The following is a 21,335-nucleotide window of genomic DNA, read 5'->3' on the forward strand; positions in this document are numbered from 1 at the left end:
ATACTTTCATATTTACATAGTTGAATGTGCTGACAACAAATTCACACAAAAATTATCAATGGAAATCAAATTTATCAACTCATGGAGGTCTGGATATGAAGTCACACTCAAAATCAAAGTGGAAACCACACTACAGGATGATCCGACTTTGATGTAATGTCCTTAAAACAAGTCAAAATGAGGCTCAGTAATGTGGCCTCAATGTGCCCATATGACCTACCTACAATGCCTGGATATGCTCCTAATGACGTGGCAGATGGTCTCCTGAGGGATGTCCTACCAGACCTGGACTAAAGCATCCGCCAACTCCTGGACAGTTTGTGGTGCAACGTGTCGTTGGTGGATGGGGCGAGACATGATGTCCCAGATGTGCTCAATCGGATTCAGTTCTGGGGAACGGGCGGGCCAGTCCATAGCATCAATGTCTTCCTCTTGGGAACTGCTGACACACTCCAGCCACGTGAGGTCTAGCATTGTCTTGCATTGGGAGGAACCCAGGGCCAACCGCACCAGAATATGGTCTCACAAGGGGTCTGAGGATCTTATTTCGGTACCTAATGGCAGTCAAGCTACCTCTGGCAAGCACATGGAGGGCTGTACGGCCCCCCAAAGAAATGCCACCACACACCATTACTGACCCATCGCCAAACCGGTCATGCTGGAGGATGTTGCCGGCAGCAGAACATTCTCCACAGCGTCTCTAGACTCTGTCACCTCTGTCACATGTGCTCAGTGTGATCCTGCTTTCATCTGTGTAGAGCACAGGGCGCCAGTGCGAATTTGCCAATCTTGGTGTTCTCTGGTAAATGCCAAACATCCTGCCCGGTGTTGGGCTGTAAGTACAACCCCCACCTGTGGACCTCGGGACCTCATACCACTCTCATGGAGTCTGTTTCTGACCGTCTGAGTGGACACATGCACAATTGTGGCCTGCTGGAGGTCATTTTGCAGGGCTTTGGCAGTGCTCCTCCTTGCACAAAGGCGGAGGTAGCGGTCCTGCTGCTGGGTTGTTGCCCTCATATGGCCTCCTCCACGTCTCCTGATTTACTGGCCTTTCTCCTGGTAGCGCCTCCGAGCTCTGGACCCTACGCTGACAGACACAGCAAACCTTCTTGCCACAGCTCGCATTGATGTGCCATCCTGGATGAGCTGCACTACCTGAGCCACTTGTGTGGGTTGTAGACTCAGTCTCATGCTACCACTAGAGTGAGTGCACCGCCAGCATTCAAAAGTGACCAAAACATCAGCCAGGAAGCATAGGAACTGAGAAGTGGTCTGTGGTCACCACCTGCAGAACCACTTCTTTATTGGGGGTGTCTTGCTAATTGCCTATAATTTCGACCTGTTGTCTGTTCCATTTGCACAACTGCATGTGAAATTGATTGTCAATCAGTGTTGCTTCCTGAGTGGACAGTGTGATTGACTTGGAGTTACATTGTGTTGTTTAAGTGTTCACTTTATTTTTTTTGAGCAGTGGGGGGAGAAGCTAAGCAGCACCCGCAGCTCACATATGACTAGTTCCCCAATGTGAGGACAGCGCGCTGTGGCTGACAATTCATTCCTTGATGTGGGGACTGCGGGGTGAGAAGCTGACAGTGCACCGGCGGGTGGAAATCAGGATAGCGCTGCGGCTGACATGTTACTAATTCCCCCGCACTGTCAGCTTCTCACCCCGCAGTCCCCACATCAGGGAATGAATTGTCAGTCACAGTGCGCTGTCCTCACATTGAGGAACTAATCATATGTGAGCAGCGGGCGCTGCTTAGCTTCTCCCCCCCCCCCCAATAGCGATGTCCCCGCATCGGGAAAAGGGTTAACTGTGAGCCGCAGCGCTGCACATTCTCCCCATGTCAGAGAAGCTGTCACCTCCCCCTGCAAGCGCTGAAAGTCAGTGGACCGTGGGTGCTGCAGAACAGAAAGCCAGTGTGAGACGCAGAGCAGCGCCCGTGGGTCACATATGATTAGTTCCCCGATATGGGGACAGTGCACTGCGGCTGACAATTCATTCATTCCCTGATGTGGGGACTGCGGGCTGAGAAGCTGACAGCACGCCCGTGGGTGGAATCATGATAGCACTGCGGCTGACATGTTACTTATTCCCCTGCCATGAGGACTGTGTGCCAACGGGGGAATCATGAAAGCCAATTCCCCCCATGGGCGCACGGTCCTCATGGCGGGGAAGGGGTTACATTACAGCCGCAGCACTGATACAGGGTATTCAGTACACTGTGTGCCGCGGCGCAGGGCTGGCTGACAGTGGGAGGAGACATCCATCCTCCTGCTGTCATCTTGTACTGTGCGAAAATGGAAGGGAGAGAATGGAACTCCCAACCAATTACGGAACAACACCAATTTAATGAATAATCATTACGGGGGGGGGGGGGGGGGGGGCATTTCAGGAGAAAAAAAACAGCAACGCCAGCAGCACAGACATCTTGTCCACAACAGTGTACAAACATGTCCGTGAGTGTGGACGATAATCAAAAGCAACCAGAAAAACTACTGAACTTCCTTCACAGAAAGGAGGTCAGTAAAAAGTAGACATGCTGTGGACAAATGTATAACATATGAATTACAAAAGTGCTCAACTGGTTACATACACACTAGATAACCATAAAGCTGGGGTACCGGAGTACCCCTTTAAAGCACAAGTGCTGATTTTACAAACCTATGTTATATGAGATACTATCTGTGGCAACCTAGTAGCTTTATACATTTACTGCTATGGAATAACAGATTTGCTACAGTTAATGCTATGGACAATCACTTCACAGCTTTATAATGTTCTTACTCCATGTTTTTTCTTTATTAATCTATTTTAGGCATGGAATAAACAATGGAAATATTTTAATAACCCTTATTTATATACAGTGTCATTTATTTGGCAAATACAACATAAGCAATTATTTTTACAGAACAGATTTAAATCCAAAAACACTTACACCAGCCTCTTGTCAGCTCTAAGGAGTTTGCTGGAGAACTCACTGATCAACATGAGAAATGGCAGATTTGGTGGAGGAAGAGTGTCTTCTGTTACTGGCTCCTTGAAAGCAAATTCAATGCCTTGCCTTAAATTATAGACAAACAAACAAACACAGTCTATGATAAATAAATTAGGAAGCGGAACTACAACAGTAGCAAAGCACAAATGGTTTGTTTGGTGTTCTTAAAGGGGTTGTACTCCAATACTAAACAAGTATTATTTACTTGACTTTACAATAACAGTGTTTTACTTGAATTGATCCTGTAGTACTGTAGCAGTATTGTGAGTTGTAAACATCTGGAAAATACAGACCAAAAGCAAAAAATGGCTAGGCAAAACTATGGGTACATAGACTCATGCAAAAATGACTGGAAAACCAGATTTAAAAAAAAGTGAGAAGATAGCCTTACCGTAGGGTCACATGTGCCATATTTTGCTGTGTATTTTCTGCAGCTGATTTTGCTACCCGTTGACTTTAAAGGGGTATTCCAGGAATTTATTTTTATTTGACTATGCTACAGGGGCTGTAAAGTTAAGTGTAGTTCATAATATAGTGTATGTACCTATGTGTGACAGGTTTCTCACAATTCTTCTGTGATTTTCACCCCAATACTTATTTTTACCAGCATACAAAATGACTGTTGTCTCAGATTTTTCCCAGGTTGCAATGTGACCGAGACCTGACCTCACTAGTCGAGCCTGTCTGCTTCAATGGGTGGAGCGATCACTTGGTGGGAGAAAGATCAATCTGCAACTAATGCAACAGCTGTAGGCACCCTGATTGAAAACCACAGGTCTTTTGAATGGATGCAGCTCATTTATGTTTCAGTGGGTGGGGTGGCTGATGTGTGGGAGGGAGGAAAATGGAATTATGGGTTTGTAGTAATAAAAAAAAAAAAAATTTGAAACAGGAAATACCAGTTCACAAAAAGCTAGCCACAGTGTTCTGGTAATCTCACAACATAGCCATTTAGCCCCAAGACAAGCGCAGATCCTTCCTAAGCGTGTCCATTACTGCCTGCCAGGTACGTACTAAAATCACATTATGGCGGATAACCAAAATACAGCACACGTGACCCTACCCCAAAGCTGTATTCCCAATTGTATTTCCCATTTCTATTCGTACAATGCAGTGAATAAATTAGTTCTCCTATATTCTATTACTGCACAATATCTAATTCAAAGATGCAAAGACACTTTCCAGAATGGAGCTTTTTACTGACAAGAAGCCAATGAGAAATGATGGTAAATTTCTGCTCTGTAACTGAATGTACAGTTACAGGCTGTAACTCAGGATCTGTACACAAAAGGCAAACAAACACTGGCAGTCCACCTACACACACTGCAGTCATAGTCCCTGACATTTACATTTGGACACCAACAGTGCTCTGTGATTTAAAAAAATAAAAAAAGGAATACAAAAAACAAAACAAATAAACTTTGCAATATATACTAATAGAGAAATTGTAGAGAAAAACATCATTCCCCTTACCCCAATCTGCGCTGATTATTCACTCTCAAATCAATGTAAAATCCATCTTTAAAAACCAGGATTATTAGTTAACTCAGGGATCATGTTATATGATACACATATAAGGAGAGATAATGGGAAAGTGTGCAATGAAATATAAGTGCAAAAAAACCTAACAATTAGGCGAGGTTCAGATGTAGGAATTTCTGAGCGTTGCAGTTTCCTCAGCTGAAATTCCACCGCAGAAAATATGATCTTGCTTATTCTTTTGGTTGAATCAGTGCAAAACTCATTGCCGTCTATGGGGAAAGCAATGTCCGTGCAGTCCTAGTGTTGGGGCAGCATGCCCTCGGATTCTCCGTTCAGAATATTTTCATTTGGAGAATGAGCCTAGGTTTAGAGCTTGCATACACAATAATAGCTCTATTACAAAATTCATTTTTACAAGCTGTTGGTACTGCTATATATTAACTTTATATTCAAAATTTTTTGGTGTCTGTAGCAGATTTATATGTGTGTTTAACCAATTTCTTAAGCCATGTTGTTTAACATTATTGATAACCTAACAGTGCTTTTATTGTTGTGTGGTTAAGGGTATAAATAGAACAGTAAATGTCAGGGGAAAAAACTTCACTCCACATACTTGTGCATCATAGCTATAGATTCCCTGCATTTCACATGGTCCATGCCAAACGTTAGAGAAAAGCGGCGAGCCAGCTCCTTTATGTTAGTGAATGACGGAGAGGACTGGGTGGTACTGTCATGTGCTTCTCTATGCTCCAGAAACAGCTGCAGACACATCACCATGCCAAAAAAAAAAAAGAAAAGCAAAGCTGTAATAGGTCAAGTCTTTTTCCAGAACAAGGACATTTCACTTTTGTTAATTTGCATTTGTTTTCAGCTGTCTCCAAATGACCTTCCTTTCTGGTGTCAACGGGTGCTATTTACGGTATACTGAATGAAATGGCAAGCATCTGTATTTCTCTAATAACAAGACCAGAGACGTGATAAGTCAAGCTTTCAATTATGTGGCTAGATAAGCCAGCAAATATGCATTGCTAGCACAAATCACAGCACATCAGCTCAGCACACATTATTGTCAGCTTCCAATTACAGGACACTTTGGGAAGTCAATCAAACATGCAATTTGTTTGACGTTAATAATACTATTAATGCATTATGTGCCTTAATGTCTATAGAAAAAATAAAACATCAACAAATGTACTTAAAACATCTATAGAATAGTTCCTCCCAAACCGTTAAAATAGCAATTTGTATGCGCCTAAAATGCATAGACATGTCTGCTGCTTGTCTTTTGGTAAAAATGAAATAAATAGACAATATTTTACTTCAAATGGTGGTGTTTTCTGTTGTTCTAAAAAATAACCATAGAATAGAAAATAAGATTTCAAAACAGCAGCCAACGTTTGTTTATTATTATTATTGTTACATAGATATTGCAAATTTTATGGAACTCTGTCACTGTTATTGAAATGCTGACAAAAAACAACTGGTCGTCCATTCTTGAGAAACTGACTCAAAAGTGACATCTATTAGATCGCTGCACGTACCATTATTCCTTTTGTAAAAATGACCACAACATCAAAACAGAAAAATACTTTTTTGCTGTAAATAAAACAAAGGTATTGTCCAACTCCAGCTCTTATTCTAATGCTTGATTTGTTAGTACACAGGCAGTTTTTAGAATAAACCCTCTTTTAAAGCATATGTAGTGCTTCTAAAGTATATTTGTGACAAACAGTAAACATCTTGGCTAAAATGTACAATTGCACCCAATCTGTAAGCACCAGTTACCGGTATGTTAAAAGGCTATTCCAGGAATATTCAACCTAATTAATACACTTCTATTTACTTCTATGTAAAGCCTTTCTCAATCACACTCTACTGATTGGCTTCTCACTTTTTGTAAGACTGTTCTCCCTGCAGAGTCAAGTCACTCCCCTGCCATCAGATAAGTGAGTGGCAGCATCCTCCTCTGCCCCGGGAGTTTGGTGTAACGCCTGCGCTCCGGTGACCCCGTGCCGGAGCTTTGTCTCTTAAAGGGCCAGTGCTCAAATCAAGTGTCTATACCTGTTCCCTTGTCCTTAAATACCAGCTCCTCCCTTGGTTCCCTGCCGGATCTTTGGTTGTCTATTGCCATTGTGAAAGTCCTGTGTCTCTGTTACTGAGTACCTGTTCCTTACCTACCCTGCACCTGTGTTATCTGCCCTGACCTACTGCCATCTTGCCACGTCCTGCCAGTCTTCTTCTGTGCCACGCCACCTCCCAGTTACCTGTGTGGACGAGTCATGCCAGGGGTAGCAACCTGGGTGCCGCCTGCCGCAGCAAGACCATCCACCTTAGACTCCGCTTCCTGGCACGGCTCAAGTCATCATTCACACAGGCCCAGAGGATCCATCACCTGCCGTGACCATTAAATTTGGCTTAATGACATCTAGTGCCTAATGCCCACCCCCTGAGCCTGAGCTGTTCTACTAATTGATATGTGGTTAAAGTTGCCTTAGGGGGTGGGCCTAAGGCACTAGACCTTATCAAGTAGAGGAGTAAGCACACTTAGCCAAGGAGAGGGGGTGTGAGTCGACACTGCAGGGTCTACAGTCATACAAAAAGTTATGCTGGGTTCACATATGTCTGATGTCCAGCATAGCCTAAACTCTCTGCAACTGATGCCACAACTGATGACAATGGTGCATCAGTTGTCATCAGTTGTGTAGGATCCGGCATTAATTATTGTGCATTCTGGACAGAGGAACACATCAAGATTCATTCCCCTGTACGGCCCCCATGCGATGTGTTTCACCATTCAACTTGAGACAGAGGATCAATGTGAACTGTCCCATTCAAATGAATGGGATCAGTTCTACAATCAGTTTCTCTTCGGGGATTTTTCCACAGCGCCAGAGGGAAATGCCACCAGACATATGTGAAGAAAGGATGCTGGACATATATGATTACCAGAAGAATTCTTAATAAAAAAAGGTGAAAATTCTGTGTAGAAACATAATAAGCCTTAAGAAAGCCTTAACACAGCACCACCATTATCATGTTGGTAGCCCAGCAAATAAAGTTCTAGCCATTAAACTAACATGCTTAACTCTTTCTGGTCCTAAAGACTTAAACTATCCATGAACCTAAACTTGTTGAACAGCACTTGCCCAGGGATGGATGACTTTATCACTCTTATTTGATCCTGGAATGCCTGTGCTTGCTTCTGCTAGGTGAAGTATTCCTTGGGTTTGCTGTGTGTGTGTGTGTATGTGTGTCTATATATATCTCCATTGCATCAGTTGTCATCCACGTTTTACTACCACGGCACAGGGAAGACAAACCAGATGAGTGGGGAAGAAATATGTTTTCAAATGCAGCACAGCAGGTTATAAACCTGTTAAAGCTTAAAATGGAGGACACCCATAAGACATAACAAGATATGCCATGTTCCATTGCTGCTTGTAACGGTCCTTATAAACAAGGCTTTTCAACATCAAACAAATGTATGGTATGTTTACTAGATATCTGCTACTTTGTGCACATGACACTGTTATTACCAAAAACTATTCCTCTGGACAAACATTTTACTCCTATTTTCAGTAAACATGTTACAATCTTTTTGCGAACAATCCAGTCCAGCAACTTTTCTTCCAATATTCCATACACAATGAAAGTGGCTTTAGAGATGGAATATGGCAAATTTAGTCACTGCACTATTGGCTAGTTATCTAGTTGTAGCTCTTCAATGCTGTAATAATGGCAATGTTAAGAGAGAAATTAAACAAACATTTTCCAGCCACTTTCCTCCTTTCCCCAATCACTTTTTTCGCAGTTTCTTACCTGTTTCAGGCAAAGGACCAGTGTTTTTGCACTCTCTATCCTGTTGTTCTGTCTTGTTCGACTTAACGTTTCTTTAATTATATCACCAAAATCATTGTATGTCTAAAATATTGATATAGAAATATTTACTTTATTGCACTATTCCATACTGGCATTCATATTTATTAGCTCATGCAAGAGAACCTGCACTTTGTAGATACTTGAAATATTATGTAAGGCTACTAAACATTTTTAAAATATAAATTATGATAAAAGGTGCTTCCTTTACAAGATACAGTGTCTGTAAAAAGGAGATTTTTTTGTACTCACTGTAAAATCTCTTTCTCGTAGTCTTCATTGGTGGACACTAGAGATGAGCGAACTTACAGTAAATTCGATTTGTCACGAACTTCTCGGCTTGGCAGTTGATGACTTAGCCTGAATAAATTAGTTCAGCTTTCAGGTGCTCCAGTTGGCTGGAAAAGGTGGATACAGTCCTAGGAAAGAGTCTCCTAGGACTGTATCCACCTTTTTCAGCCCACGGGAGCACCTGAAAGCTGAACTAATTTATGCAGGATAAGTCATCAAATGCCGAGCCGAGAAGTTCGTGACGAATCGAATTTACTGTAAGTTCGCTCATCTCTAGTGGACACCTTACTCATGGGTATATGCTCTTGCCACTAGGAGGCGCTGACACTAGGAAAAAAAGTCGGCTCCTCCCTGGCAGGATATACCCTCCCACCTGCAGTGAGGTAATCAGTTTTGTCACAAAGCAATAGGAGAAGCCAACAAAGACATATGTCCGAAAGGACTCTAGAAAGGAATCCCAGCTAAAAAAAAATAATCCGGAAAAAGATAAAGAATGGGTGGGTGCGGTGTCCCTCAATGAAGGCTACGAGAAAGAGATTTTACAGTGAGAACAAAAAATATCGCTCTTCATTGGGGGACACCTTACTGATGGGACGTACCAAAGCAGTCCCCTAGGGTGGGAAAAATCCAATCAACAGCGAAAGGGTCCAGAGACCGAAACCACTCGACCATAAGGCCTCTGGAAGAGATCCTTTCAGAGACAACCGAGGCCCACAAACTGAGCTCCTGGAAGAACCCCCATTCATGGAGATGGACTAGGACGCCAAAGAAGAGACCATCCTATGTAGAGACTCCAAGCCTACAGTCCATATAAAGAGACAGAAAAAGAGGTCGACCGGAAACCAGATGGGCCAGAAACATCTTGTGAGAAGATAGGAAATCAACTCCAAGGAACACAGAACCAGACAGAGGGCTGGCCCTGGAAAAAAGAAAGAAGATGGCGATTGGCTCTGGAGAGGCCTGCTGCATAAAAGCGATGACCGGAACAGCTGCCGACTAGGGCTGCATGATATATCGCAAAAGCAATTGAATCGCGATTTTTGCTTTTTGCCATATAGCGATATGGCCCCCCCAGGAAAACTTGAGATTATCTGCTTGGGCCGGCTCACATATACAGCTGAAGGCGGGGGCCAGCCACAGCAGGTAAAAACAAATTGAAATACTAAAAGTCAGTGTTTCCCAACCAGGGTGGCTCCAGTTGTTGCAAAACTAAAACTCCCAGCATGCCCGGACCGGCAAAGGTTGGCTGGGCATGCTGGGAGTAGTACTTTCACAACAGCTGGAGGCACCCTGGTAGAAAATCACTGAGCTAAGTAAAAGGGCACAGGGAGAAAAAACAAAACAAAAAAAAAAAAACCTTCTGCTCACCTACTCCCGGTCCCTGCAGATGCCAGTTCCCTCCGTGCGGTCCGATGTCTCATCTCTTCTCCATACAAGCAGTAGGACCTTTCCCTTTTCAGCCAATCACTGGCCACAGCGGTGTCACGTGTCAAGCCAGTGATTGGCTGATGGGCAAAGGTCTTTTTCAGCAACAAACACACTAGGTTGGTGATTTGAAAATCGCCCGAGTGACCGGGGGGGGGGGGGGGGAGGGTGGATGTGTGGGGGAATGTGACCAGAGGAATATGATGGGGGGGATGTGACGGGGGGAGTGTGACAGGGGGGGAAGATTGTGATGGGGGGGATGTGACAGGGGGAGGAATGTGAAAGGGGAAGATTGTGACAGGGGGGGGGAATGTGACATGGAAGGAAGATTGTGAAAGGTGAGGAATGTGACGGGGGGAATGTGACATGGAAGGAAGATTGTGACAGGGGAGGAATGTGACAGGGGGGGTGTGACGGGGGGGGGGTGACATGTGACAGGGGAAATGTGGCATAGGGGGAAGATGTGATGGGAGAATATGTGACCATGAGGGTAGAATGTGACAGGGGGAGATAGAAATTAAATGGAGGAGATATGAAATGGGTGGTGTGCATAAAATGTATGGATAGTTGTAAAAGGGAGGAGATTGGACATGAAATGGTGGGATTTCACCATTTATTTATTATATCGCATCCCATATTGATATATTCCCCATATCATGTAGCCCTACTGCCGACCATAAAACCCTGTCCCAGGGGCCCGCCACGAGCACCTGGGAGGCAAAATGAGCTCAAGTAGCGTAAACCGGATGACCAGAATGCCCACCGCCTCGGAAGTACATGGACCCCGAAGGAGGAGACGGAAGGAATAAGGCCAAAAAGGGAGCGGAATGCCCTGAAAAGGAGCATCCTGGAACACCGGAGCGACTGCAAGGGAACTGGAGGTACCAGAGTCACCTGGAAGACGTACATATAGGAATAAACAGCCAAAAGGAGCATCCCAGAACACTGGAGCAGCCGACATGGGAAATGGAGGTTCCCGGGTCGCCTGGAAGACGTACACATGTAGTGTAAAACCCAACGTCTGCGAAACGCTCTGGGACAAACTTCTACGTCTAGACAATACCTTAGTGTCAGTGTAGTGCAGCTGACACCGACAAATGGAATGAGGAACAAACCCCTCCAGGGATATTGCACCGAGGGAGCAGGAGAGCACCGGCAGGACCCAAACCATAGTGCTAGACTGGCTGTCGCCGAGCCATAAAAGATCACATAAACTCCTGCAACAGGGGAGAGTGCCAAGGCTACATGAGCACAGCAGTGGGGTACCAGAACTCCAGCCGCAGATACATCAGCTGTGTGAGGAGTAACAGGCAGTGGCAGAAACCATGCAGACCAATATCTGGCTTACTGGTATGGGTCCATAGTGACCACGGGTCACTCCGTCGGACACCTTGCACTAGTAGTGGGGTACCGGAGTGCCAGCCGCGGAAGCAGCAGCTGAGGGATGAGTGACAGACAAGACTACTGTCAGACATATCGACATTAGGACCAATCCATGCCCACGCAGGGACACTTCCACGGAGACCTCGCACTAAACGTGAGGATCCGGAGCACTAGCAGCGGATGCTGCAGCCTGTGGAGGAGTGAATCATGTTGTATGACATGCCAGAACACCCCCTTGATGGGTGATCGGCGGACCTGGCAGAGCATCCTTAGTATCCGCCAGAAATGCAAACAAAATCTTGCCAGGGCACTCAAACAGTGTCTTGCCTCAGTAGGGAGGGACTGGAATTCAGCCGTAGGGGAGAACAGTCACTGAATATATCCCCGACAGTTTCCAAGGGATCGTACAGAAAACAGATACGCCAGAGGCATACCGCAACTGACAACGCACAGGGTGACTGAATGAATAAAGTGGCCCCCAATACCGTCCCTGCAGATAATAAACTGATAAAGACAGATGTGACAGACCAAGGCTGTAATAGTGCTTGGTTGCCACAAGGGGGAACTCACAAGAATCAATGAAAAAAGCCTGGGTGCAATATAAATGGTCCGATTACCTCACTGCAGGTGGGCGTGTATATCCTGCCAGGGAGGAGACGACTTTTTTTCTCCTAGTGTCAGTGCCTCCTAGTGGCAAGAGAATATACCCATCGGTAAGGTGTCCCCAATGAAGAGCGACCGAGAAAAATATTTTTTTTATGTTTTTACTTCAATTATTTTTCTATGCAGTGCAGTTTATTAAAATCTGTTGTTATATGGAGATAGTCAATAAGCTAGTGTAGACTGCCTTGTTATACTGATTGAATTTTTTAATTTAGTACACCCATTGACAATAAATTGAACATACCAAGTAGGAATTGGAATCAAATGAAACATAATATGTGTAAATGTAATGATGATATATGTAAGTGATTACAAAGTTAGAGCAAAAGTATACATTTATTAAGGAAAACTGTACAATTGAAAGGAGGCTCTAGTACCTACCCTATTGGGCCACCTCTTGCCTAGATACAATATGAGGCACAGTTGGGCATGGAGGCATACAGGTTCTGTATGGAATCATGCAGCACATATGTTGCAGCTGGGACTGCAGATCCTGCACTATCTAAGGTAAATGAAGCTGGCTCAACAAGAATGTTTTGTTGGCAATAAATCTGGCAAGGAAGTGTTGCAATATTGAAGAGACATTTTTGGGAAACCCTTGCTTTGTGTAGCCAAGCATTATCCTGCTGAAAAATGCCAGTTGGAAGCCCTGCCATGAGAGGTAACATGTAGTTGTAGAATGTACTGCACATATCAATGAGTGTCCCTTGTATCACTACTAGGGGTTTGTATGTGTTGTCTTCCCATATCATCACACCAGCAGTTGGGGCTGTGTCTCGCTTCACAGCAAAGGCAGGATTGAAGTGCTCACCCCAGGCCTCGATACTCAAACCCGTTGTTGGATCTCAAACACAACCCGGATTCATTGCTAAACTGCTATTATAATTTTCCAGTTCCTAAAAGTCCAAATTACTTGTTCACAAAACTACAGTAAACAAAGTTGACAGTGGCATTGTGCTAAAAGCCTGAAAATGGTCTGGGCAAAGACGTGTGTGTAATGAAGTTGTCACCTTTGTCTGGATGGTGGACAAGGAAACTGTGCTTGGCGGATCAAACAATCCTCTCTACCGGTGGTCTGCTTGGACCATCCAGAGCCTGTTCATTGTGTCTGATTGCCCTCAGTTAACCACTGCTCCCGAAACCTTGGTCAAAACAGTCTAGATAGTGGGCAGATCAGTGAAATGGCTATCCTGCTTCTACCACTTCAACAATATGCCCCCTCTCAAAGTCTGTCAACTGGGCAAAATGTCTTAAAGGAAAACTGTCATCTTGTTCACCCACACTAAACCCAATACACTGGGTTATTGTGTGGGTGCACAGGAGTCCATTGAGGGGTCGCTAACTAACATACGTACCTTAGGTCAGGAGTAGTGTTCCACCGAAGATACTCTTCTATCTTCACTGAATTGCGCGCTGGAGGCGGGCCCTGTCGGCTGTATTTGCATATTCATCTGCACTGGTCTCCACGCCATAGTGTTGTTCACGTGAGCGCTCAGCCAATGCATACGCAATTCAGTGAAGATATAAGAGGATCTTCGGTGGAGCACTACTCCGGACCTAATGTACTATGTTAGTAAGTGACCCCTCAACGGACTCCTGTTCACCCACACTATAAGCCAGTGTATTAGGTTGGGTGTGAGTGAACAGAATGATAGTTTTCCTAGTGCATTGTAGAGGCATGTCTAGCAGTCTTCATCATCTAACCAAGAGGTACACTACCTATAGGGTAGCAATTTTACTCCCTTTGGTGGCAAGACCCAGTGTCTAATCAGACCCCACCTGAAATAATTTACATATCTGCCTGAGAAATAACCCCATGCTGAATTTTGCAGAAGTCTGACATTTTTATCTAGGTGTATTTTGTCAATGAATGTGCTTGGGTGCATATGGCCTCCTTAACACATGTGGGGGAGATTTATGAAAACCTGTCCAGAGTAAAAGTTGCTGAGTTGCCCGTAGCAACCATTCACATTGCTTCTTTCATTTTTGAAAAGGCCTCTGAAAAATGAAATATTTGATTGGTTGCTGTGGGCAATTTAGCAACTTTTCCTCTAGAAAGATTTTGATAAATCTCCCCCACTGTCCATATGTGCTGTTTTTTTTTGTGTCTTGAAAACTGCAGCTTTCTTGGTGTGTTTTTTATGCAGACTTTGTACTGTTTTTCTAAAATAGTGTGTTTAGTATTAAATGTAAATCCAAGAGAGCAGAGCTCCAAAATCTTTACTTCAATTCAAAGGTGTTTATTCTTTCAACAGTGACAGGCAACATTTCATTTAAAAGCTTGCAAAAGATTTCAAAAAGGAATTGAAACATTGCCTGTCAATGTTGAATGAACAAGCACCTTTGAATTGAAGTGAAGATTTTGTATCTTTGCTATCTTTTTGGATTAACACTTGGATTAAAGTAGATTTCTAGAGTCGGCTTCCTCTTACTTTTGATTTATTACATTTTTACCATAAAAAAATTTTTTGTTAAAAATAATAATTATTATGTTGTGCCAAATTCATTTTAGGGTTAATATGATAATATGATTACTAAAAAACTTTAATTTTGGAAAGTGTTGTATTTATTTATTTTTAAATTGTGTGGTATAACTCACATGCTAATTTATCTCTGCGGGTCAGTATGGTTATGACTGTACGCTCTCACCAGCAGGGTCCTCACTCCTCTTGTTCCAAAAATTATTGTTAATATTGTTTTGTCTAATGTAAAGTGCTGCATAATCTGTAGCGCTTTAAAAATAATATTATAGGCAATGTATACATTTTTTTAAATAGTTTATTACATTTAAACTATAAAAAATGATTAGTTAAAAATAAAATCATTTCTGTGCATTGCCATATTCTACCCATATTTATAAAAAAAATTTACATAGTTGTGCTAGGGCTTGTTTTTTTAAGGATAAGTTTATGTTTTAGGACCAACTGTTTATGTTTTAGTGGTACCATTTTTGGGTATATGTGACATTTTAATAATTTTCCTTTCCTTTTTATTGAGGGAGAATTAACAAATAAAATGTTTTATTTATTTTTATGGCATTTGCTGTGCACGTTAAATAATGTAATAATTTTATATTAACCCAACAAATGCAGTGCAGATCAACCGAATTTTATGTAGCGATTTTATTTCAACAAAAAAAAAACGCTGCAGATTGACAGAACCCTGAAAGTAGTGCAAAATAGGATTTGCCAGCAGCAAGCAGCAATGATTTTTGTTCTCCCCTGCATAAGCAAAAGTAAACAGAAAAATAACCAAAAACAGTATTAATCAAATCATGGAATATGACAAAGATACAGTATTTTACATTTGCAGATCATATAGCATAGGGTTCATTCAGTTTTCTAATGAAGAATGTGCAATGCAATCTAAACTAAAAAGTATAGTATAGTTTAGTAAGAAAAATGCTGGATATATGGTTGTCATTTACCTTCATATACTGCTTATAAATCTCTGCTACTGCAGACATTTCAACTACACTGGAAGCTATCAGCTTGCAATAAACTGCCAGCAACATTCTCTTCCTATGTAAAATAACCAGGGTCATGTCCTCATTGGTCTCGGACACAACTGCATCTGAAAATAATAAAGGCTGGTTAGCTTCTCTACAATGGAACATTAACACTGAACAATCAATATTTACATGACATTTTCAACTGTATCCAAAAAAAAACAGTAGTAGTGCATCCAACTTTAGATGATACTAGCCTTATTGTGTGTACAGCTGCTGGCACGGATCTGACATTTTTAGCCTCAATAACCCTTGATACACAATTTCTAAAAACAGGCTTCTTAACTGTGAGAACAAGGGCCAAAAATCTTAAAACCTAACAAATCTGTCTCTCTTTACATAAACTAAAAAGACGACAAAGACTTGAGCTACAGAAAGTTTAGAGATTCATCCTTTGAATACTTATTTTAATATCACAGAACAAGAAAAGTGTCTGGAACAGCTTTTCACATCAAACCATAGTAGTTTAAATCGACCTGTTCCCATGTGGTCACAGTGCTAAATACATCAGGTGGGGCTCAGCATACAGCGTGTATATATATATATAGCATCCAAAGAACAAAAGTGACATTTACATAAAAACTAAATGGCTGACACTGTTATAGGGAGGCAAATGCCAACACTACATTGTGACCACTGTTAGCTACATTCTGTTTGGAAGGCAGTGATGGTGTTCTGCCCTTGTTTTTATTTTATTTTTATAACTATATATATCTATAAACATAATGTTATTCTAAAAAAAATACCTTTGCCTTTCTCTTCCTCGCTCTGGAAAACATGCTGACGGACAAAGAAGAGCAGCTCTGACTCCAGTACTGAATCAACACAGCAAAGCATCCTGCCTCCTCTATTATGTAGTAACATAAGTAAGTCACATAGGGAAAGGAATGCCTGAAAAAAAAGAGTCTGCATTAAAGGTACATGTTAAAAAATCACAGAATATAAAATTGATTTCTTATTTTAGCCAAAAAGGCCTTTAATACTTTATATATGTAAGCTAACAAAGTTTGTGGGGGAGCCTCTGTAATTCCCCCCTGCGTCTACAAACCCTAGCTAGATTAGTGCACCCCACTGCTATCACAATAGCAATAATGCATTGTGAAAACAGGAGTATGATGTCTACATATGTCATTATGAATACTGTCTTAATGACAGTGTTTATTATACTCACCATTCTTTCTGCCCTATGCAATTGTTATAGGTCAAGGCTGCAAACACTTACATTTCAATCCTTTAATGAGTGTCATTTGGAATGAATAAAAGTGTATAAAGACTGGTAAATCATTTAGGTATTACTCACCTGCTCTCTTACAGACTGGTTTTTATGACTCAAGTACTTCCTGCACAGCTGACAAAAGTTTTTGACCGGAGTTACATAGAAGTCAAGCTCATTCTATAGATTTGGAGCAAAAAATATAAATCAATTATTAAACTTTAATAGTTAAGAACTACTCATGCAGCTTATGCCCATTCAAAAGTATATGTGGGAAATATCCAATGTGTGATCTACTTTGCTGTTTGCTATGTGTAAAATGTAACCCCCTAGGGGTCTCTCTTCCACTGAACTTGCTGTTCACTTCTGGTTGTTAGGTTTAATCCATCTTTAGTAACAGAGACAATGAGACAGAACAGAGGAAGAGGAGACAGGGCTACGATCACAGGTTTACTGCAGTGTACAGCCTGCTACTGCTATCACCCATAGGATTGACACTCTCCTGCCTTTGCTATCAGACATTGGATTGCTGTTCTCCTGCCTCTTCTATCAGCCATAGACTTGCTGCTCTCACGCCTCAGCTATAGGATTGCTGCTTTTCTGCCTCTATCGGCCATTGGATTGCCATTACCCTGCCTCTACTATTAGATATAGGATTGCTGCTCTCAAGCTTTTGCTATCTATCAATCATTCATAGGATTGCTGCTCTGCCCAAGTTACCTAACTCAACCTACTCTAATCTTCTGGATTCAAAAGTTGCCTGTGTTTTCCTAGCTGTTATACTATCATTTTTGTTTATACTAGCATTTGCCTTAGTGATCAGTTACATTACTATCTACTTATTTTAGTGTACTGGATTGATCTTGCAGGCTTCTCAGCACATCAGCACCTTGTTCATTTAGCATCATTGTGGATTTCTTTTGATATTTTCATCATCATTATTATCATCTCTAAGACATGTGGAGAACACATACAGTAGATGTAGCTAAAATGTGCAGGGGAAGAATATTGGGCTAAATATGTTAGTGGCTTGTGAGCATAAAGCAAACTTTTAAATAACAATTTGATGAATGTCTGGATCCTCTGTTGTCCCAGTATACATGTATACATAGTGTGAAATGCATTCACATTGTGACTGGTAGCTTTATAGTCTATGGTTCTGTCAGTCTCCAGATAAGGGACATACCCTCTGTTTTAGGTAGAAAAGCAAAATGCGGAGCAGCAGAAAAAGGGTTGAAATGCATGAAATACAAATAATGCAGCTGCAAATAATGGTCCAACCTGCCTACAAAACTTAAACAATGATGCCCAGGGCTATTTTTTATTTTTTAGGTTATCCTATAAAAAATGCTAAAATGCAATAAACTGTATACATTCTATAAAAAGTATGTACTATAAATATACTGTGATACAAAATGTTCAGCCAGGTACATTTATGGTGGAGGTCACCAAAGAGTTAAACATTAGTTTGCAGCTGGAAAACCCTGTCCCCCTACCCTTAGGTTTCGGATAAGTAGGGTAAATGGAGGTTGTGAGATGAAAATTAGGGTCTGTACGAGCGATACTGCTGGATATTTTTTAAGCTACCTCGGTTGCACGGTTACGGTCCAACAATAAACAAAAGTTGGCGTCCTGCAAGACGTCCCCGCGCTGTAGTGGTGAAGCTACTTCAGCATGGGGTTGTCTCTTAGGATGCCAACTCTTGTTCATTGTTGGGCCCGAAGAAGGCATGAGTGAGTGCCGAACCAGACCCTAATTTTCTTCTCCCAACCTCCATTTACTTGATAAAAGACAATTAATTTACTAGTTAAGTTATGTTGTTCACATTCCTACTTGATATATATAATATCCCACACCATTTCTTCCCTGTCCTTCTGTACACTTTGGACATTGATCTTGCCAATAAGATGGCTGAACATGGAGAAGCATGTGACATACAAATAAAATAGAATATAAAATTACCTGTGTATGTGGATCTTCTAAAACAGGCAACAGCTGCCAAAGTATGCCATAATACATGCACTTGAAAGCAGGCAGCACAAGCTAGACAAAAAAGGTGATATACTTTTAAAACAATAATTTTTAATACTGAGTAAAAGAAAGCATCATCAATTTTTTTTTTTTTTTAAAGAACATTCCTGGCTTACTGTATTTAATGGAGTACCACTACCAATAGCAGAAATGCCATTTGCCATTAATTCCTAATTGGCAGGGGTCCAACTACCAGGAACCCCATTAATACTCAAAGTGAAAGAGGCACAGAGCTAGCTGACCATTGTGGCTCTTTTCTTATTTTTATTTAATTTTTTTTATTTTTTTACAGCCTTCAAAGCTGCATTCCCATAGGGAATTTCAACACAGGCTCACTGTATATTGCAAGTACTCAGTACTATTGTACTTCCCTTAAGATATATGGGGGTCCCTGAAGTTTGAACATCACCATTCATAATGTAATAACATCCTAAAGCTAGGCCATAACTTTACCCCTTTCACCGGGTGGGTCATCTGTCCTAGTCAGAAAAGATCTACTTGCCTTTTCTTTCACTTAGCATGTAGTAAGTTAAGAAAGATAGATTCTGTCAAAATGATGCAGAAAATTGTAATTTCAATGGTACATAAAGACTAAAACTCAATTTATATATCAAATATGTTCCAGGTTACCTTTCTGTTCTGCTACTGATCATTAACTAGAGAAATAGGACATAGGAGTAGAAATACAGGTTACAGTACAAGATTATGTAGATGACTGCCATGCAGACAAAATTCTGCTTCAACTATCCAATTACTTTGTTTGTTATATGTTGCATGACACATAAAGGAAAAAGTAAAACTGTATTGCCATTAGACTTTCCATTCTTACCTCAGCTGGCAAGCTTTGTCGTTGCATATCAAACGTAAGAAGTTCAGAGGTCTTCTGATACAGATCCCACTGACTGAGGTTGTGAGCACTGTAAATGACATATTTGGAGATCAACAAAAGAAATTATAGGTATAGGTTTCAGGGTAGTACAAGTTAACAACTGTCCAGGATATAAGAAGTCATGAGGTGTAGTCATGAGGTGTGTTAAGTGCTTTTTGTTCAACTTTTGTACTGAAAAATGTAAAATATTTAATTAACAATGGATCAGATAAAAAAAATAAAAAAAAAAAAAACACCAGTTTAAGAATATTTGACAATAAGTACCCTCCTGCAATAAAAAAATAAATAAATAAATCAACAGATTTTAGAAGGGTTAGACGTAGGCTTTGGAACCATCATTTATTCATAACTTGGTCCTAAGGTCCTAACTCCCCACTTCTATACAAAAGTGCCAATCTACCAATATTATTGACCAACAAGATAGATTTACAGAAAATTGTCTTGTTCCCTTCTGAGGTCAGGATAAATATATTTTCCTCTTACAAGGTAGACTGGATTGTTTGTTTGCTATTCAAATTGTGAAGATGAAAGTTCTTCACTAAAACTAAAACTAAAATTTTTATCTGTTGTTCAATAAGGGTATTGAACACTGAAAGGCTATGTTACGACATTCTATACAAGTCAATTCAAGTTATTACTTTTTTATACATCCAAAATTTTATAACATTAAAATCAAATCCCGTTTTAGGCACTAAAGCAATACATGCAATTTAAAAAAGAGCTTTGTTAAAGCTTAATTTTATTTTTTCTTCTACTCTGAAAGGTGGTAACTGAAATAAGTAAATAATACACTTGCATTCCTCGCTTCCCCACCACTGGTATAATAGAGCTCTGGTTCCTGCTGCATGGCGCTTCCAGGTTTGAGGACGTGACATCATAGGCCAGCTTAGCGGTGTCATTGATTGCCATTGATTGGCTGAGCAGGCCTATGACATCATGTTCCTGAAGAGACACGTAGCTTCATGATACTGGTAGTGGCAGGGAGTAAGGATGGTAAATGTATTTTTTTTTTAACTAACATAAAAACTGATGCCCAAATAACCAATCTTATGTTGTTAAGGGTTAACTGTCTCACTTGTGAAAAGCTGCAAGTCTCCTTAGCATGCAGGACATTGCATGCAGATCTTCTGCAGTCAAAGGCTTATCTCCCTAAAAGAAAAATTAAATGGTTAATTTGGGCAAACTATGAATAACAAAAATCAAAAAAATATGTGGTATGACCGTCACATGGAAAATAGTCCATACATGATCCACTAAGGTAAGAATGTTTGTAATCAAGAAACTATGGGTGCCATAAATGTATTGTATAAAACAAAACAAACTTTACAAGCTTAACATTGCTGTTTCTAATGTATAACTATGTACCATGAAAAATAGAACTTGCATATTAAACAATAAAAGAACTGTTACAGTGTTTGCTAGACAATGAACAGAACAATTGCTTCAGGGTAATTTCACTGAAATGATATCCAAGTCTTCACTTGAGGTAAAATGTGTTGGTACATACAATTACAATACCAAAGTAGGATATGTTAAGCCATTTGAAAAGCGTGCTAATGGAAAAGCTAGGGA

The 21,335-nt window shown here is 41.1% G+C and overlaps 1 protein-coding gene across 5 annotated transcripts in view; it reads right to left on the minus strand.

Moving 5' to 3' along the window:
- Positions 1-21,335, minus strand: part of LOC130355561 (cohesin subunit SA-2-like) — a 192,291-nt gene that overhangs the window by 26,101 nt on the left and 144,855 nt on the right. For 3 of the 5 annotated variants that reach the window (XM_056555846.1, XM_056555843.1, XM_056555845.1), the window contains 9 exons: positions 20,839-20,912; positions 19,704-19,791; positions 18,806-18,886; positions 16,931-17,023; positions 16,377-16,521; positions 15,550-15,695; positions 8,304-8,405; positions 5,098-5,243; positions 2,943-3,068 (listed from right to left, as the gene is read on the minus strand). In XM_056555846.1, the coding sequence (XP_056411821.1) occupies positions 2,943-3,068; positions 5,098-5,243; positions 8,304-8,405; positions 15,550-15,695; positions 16,377-16,521; positions 16,931-17,023; positions 18,806-18,886; positions 19,704-19,791; positions 20,839-20,912 (1,001 nt within the window). The remainder of the gene's footprint in view (positions 1-2,942; positions 3,069-5,097; positions 5,244-8,303; positions 8,406-15,549; positions 15,696-16,376; positions 16,522-16,930; positions 17,024-18,805; positions 18,887-19,703; positions 19,792-20,838; positions 20,913-21,335) is intronic. The other 2 variants (XM_056555844.1, XR_008888580.1) reach the window with 2 other exon arrangements.

This window comes from Hyla sarda, chromosome 2, assembly GCF_029499605.1.
Source record: "Hyla sarda isolate aHylSar1 chromosome 2, aHylSar1.hap1, whole genome shotgun sequence".
Lineage (NCBI taxonomy): Eukaryota > Metazoa > Chordata > Amphibia > Anura > Hylidae > Hyla > Hyla sarda.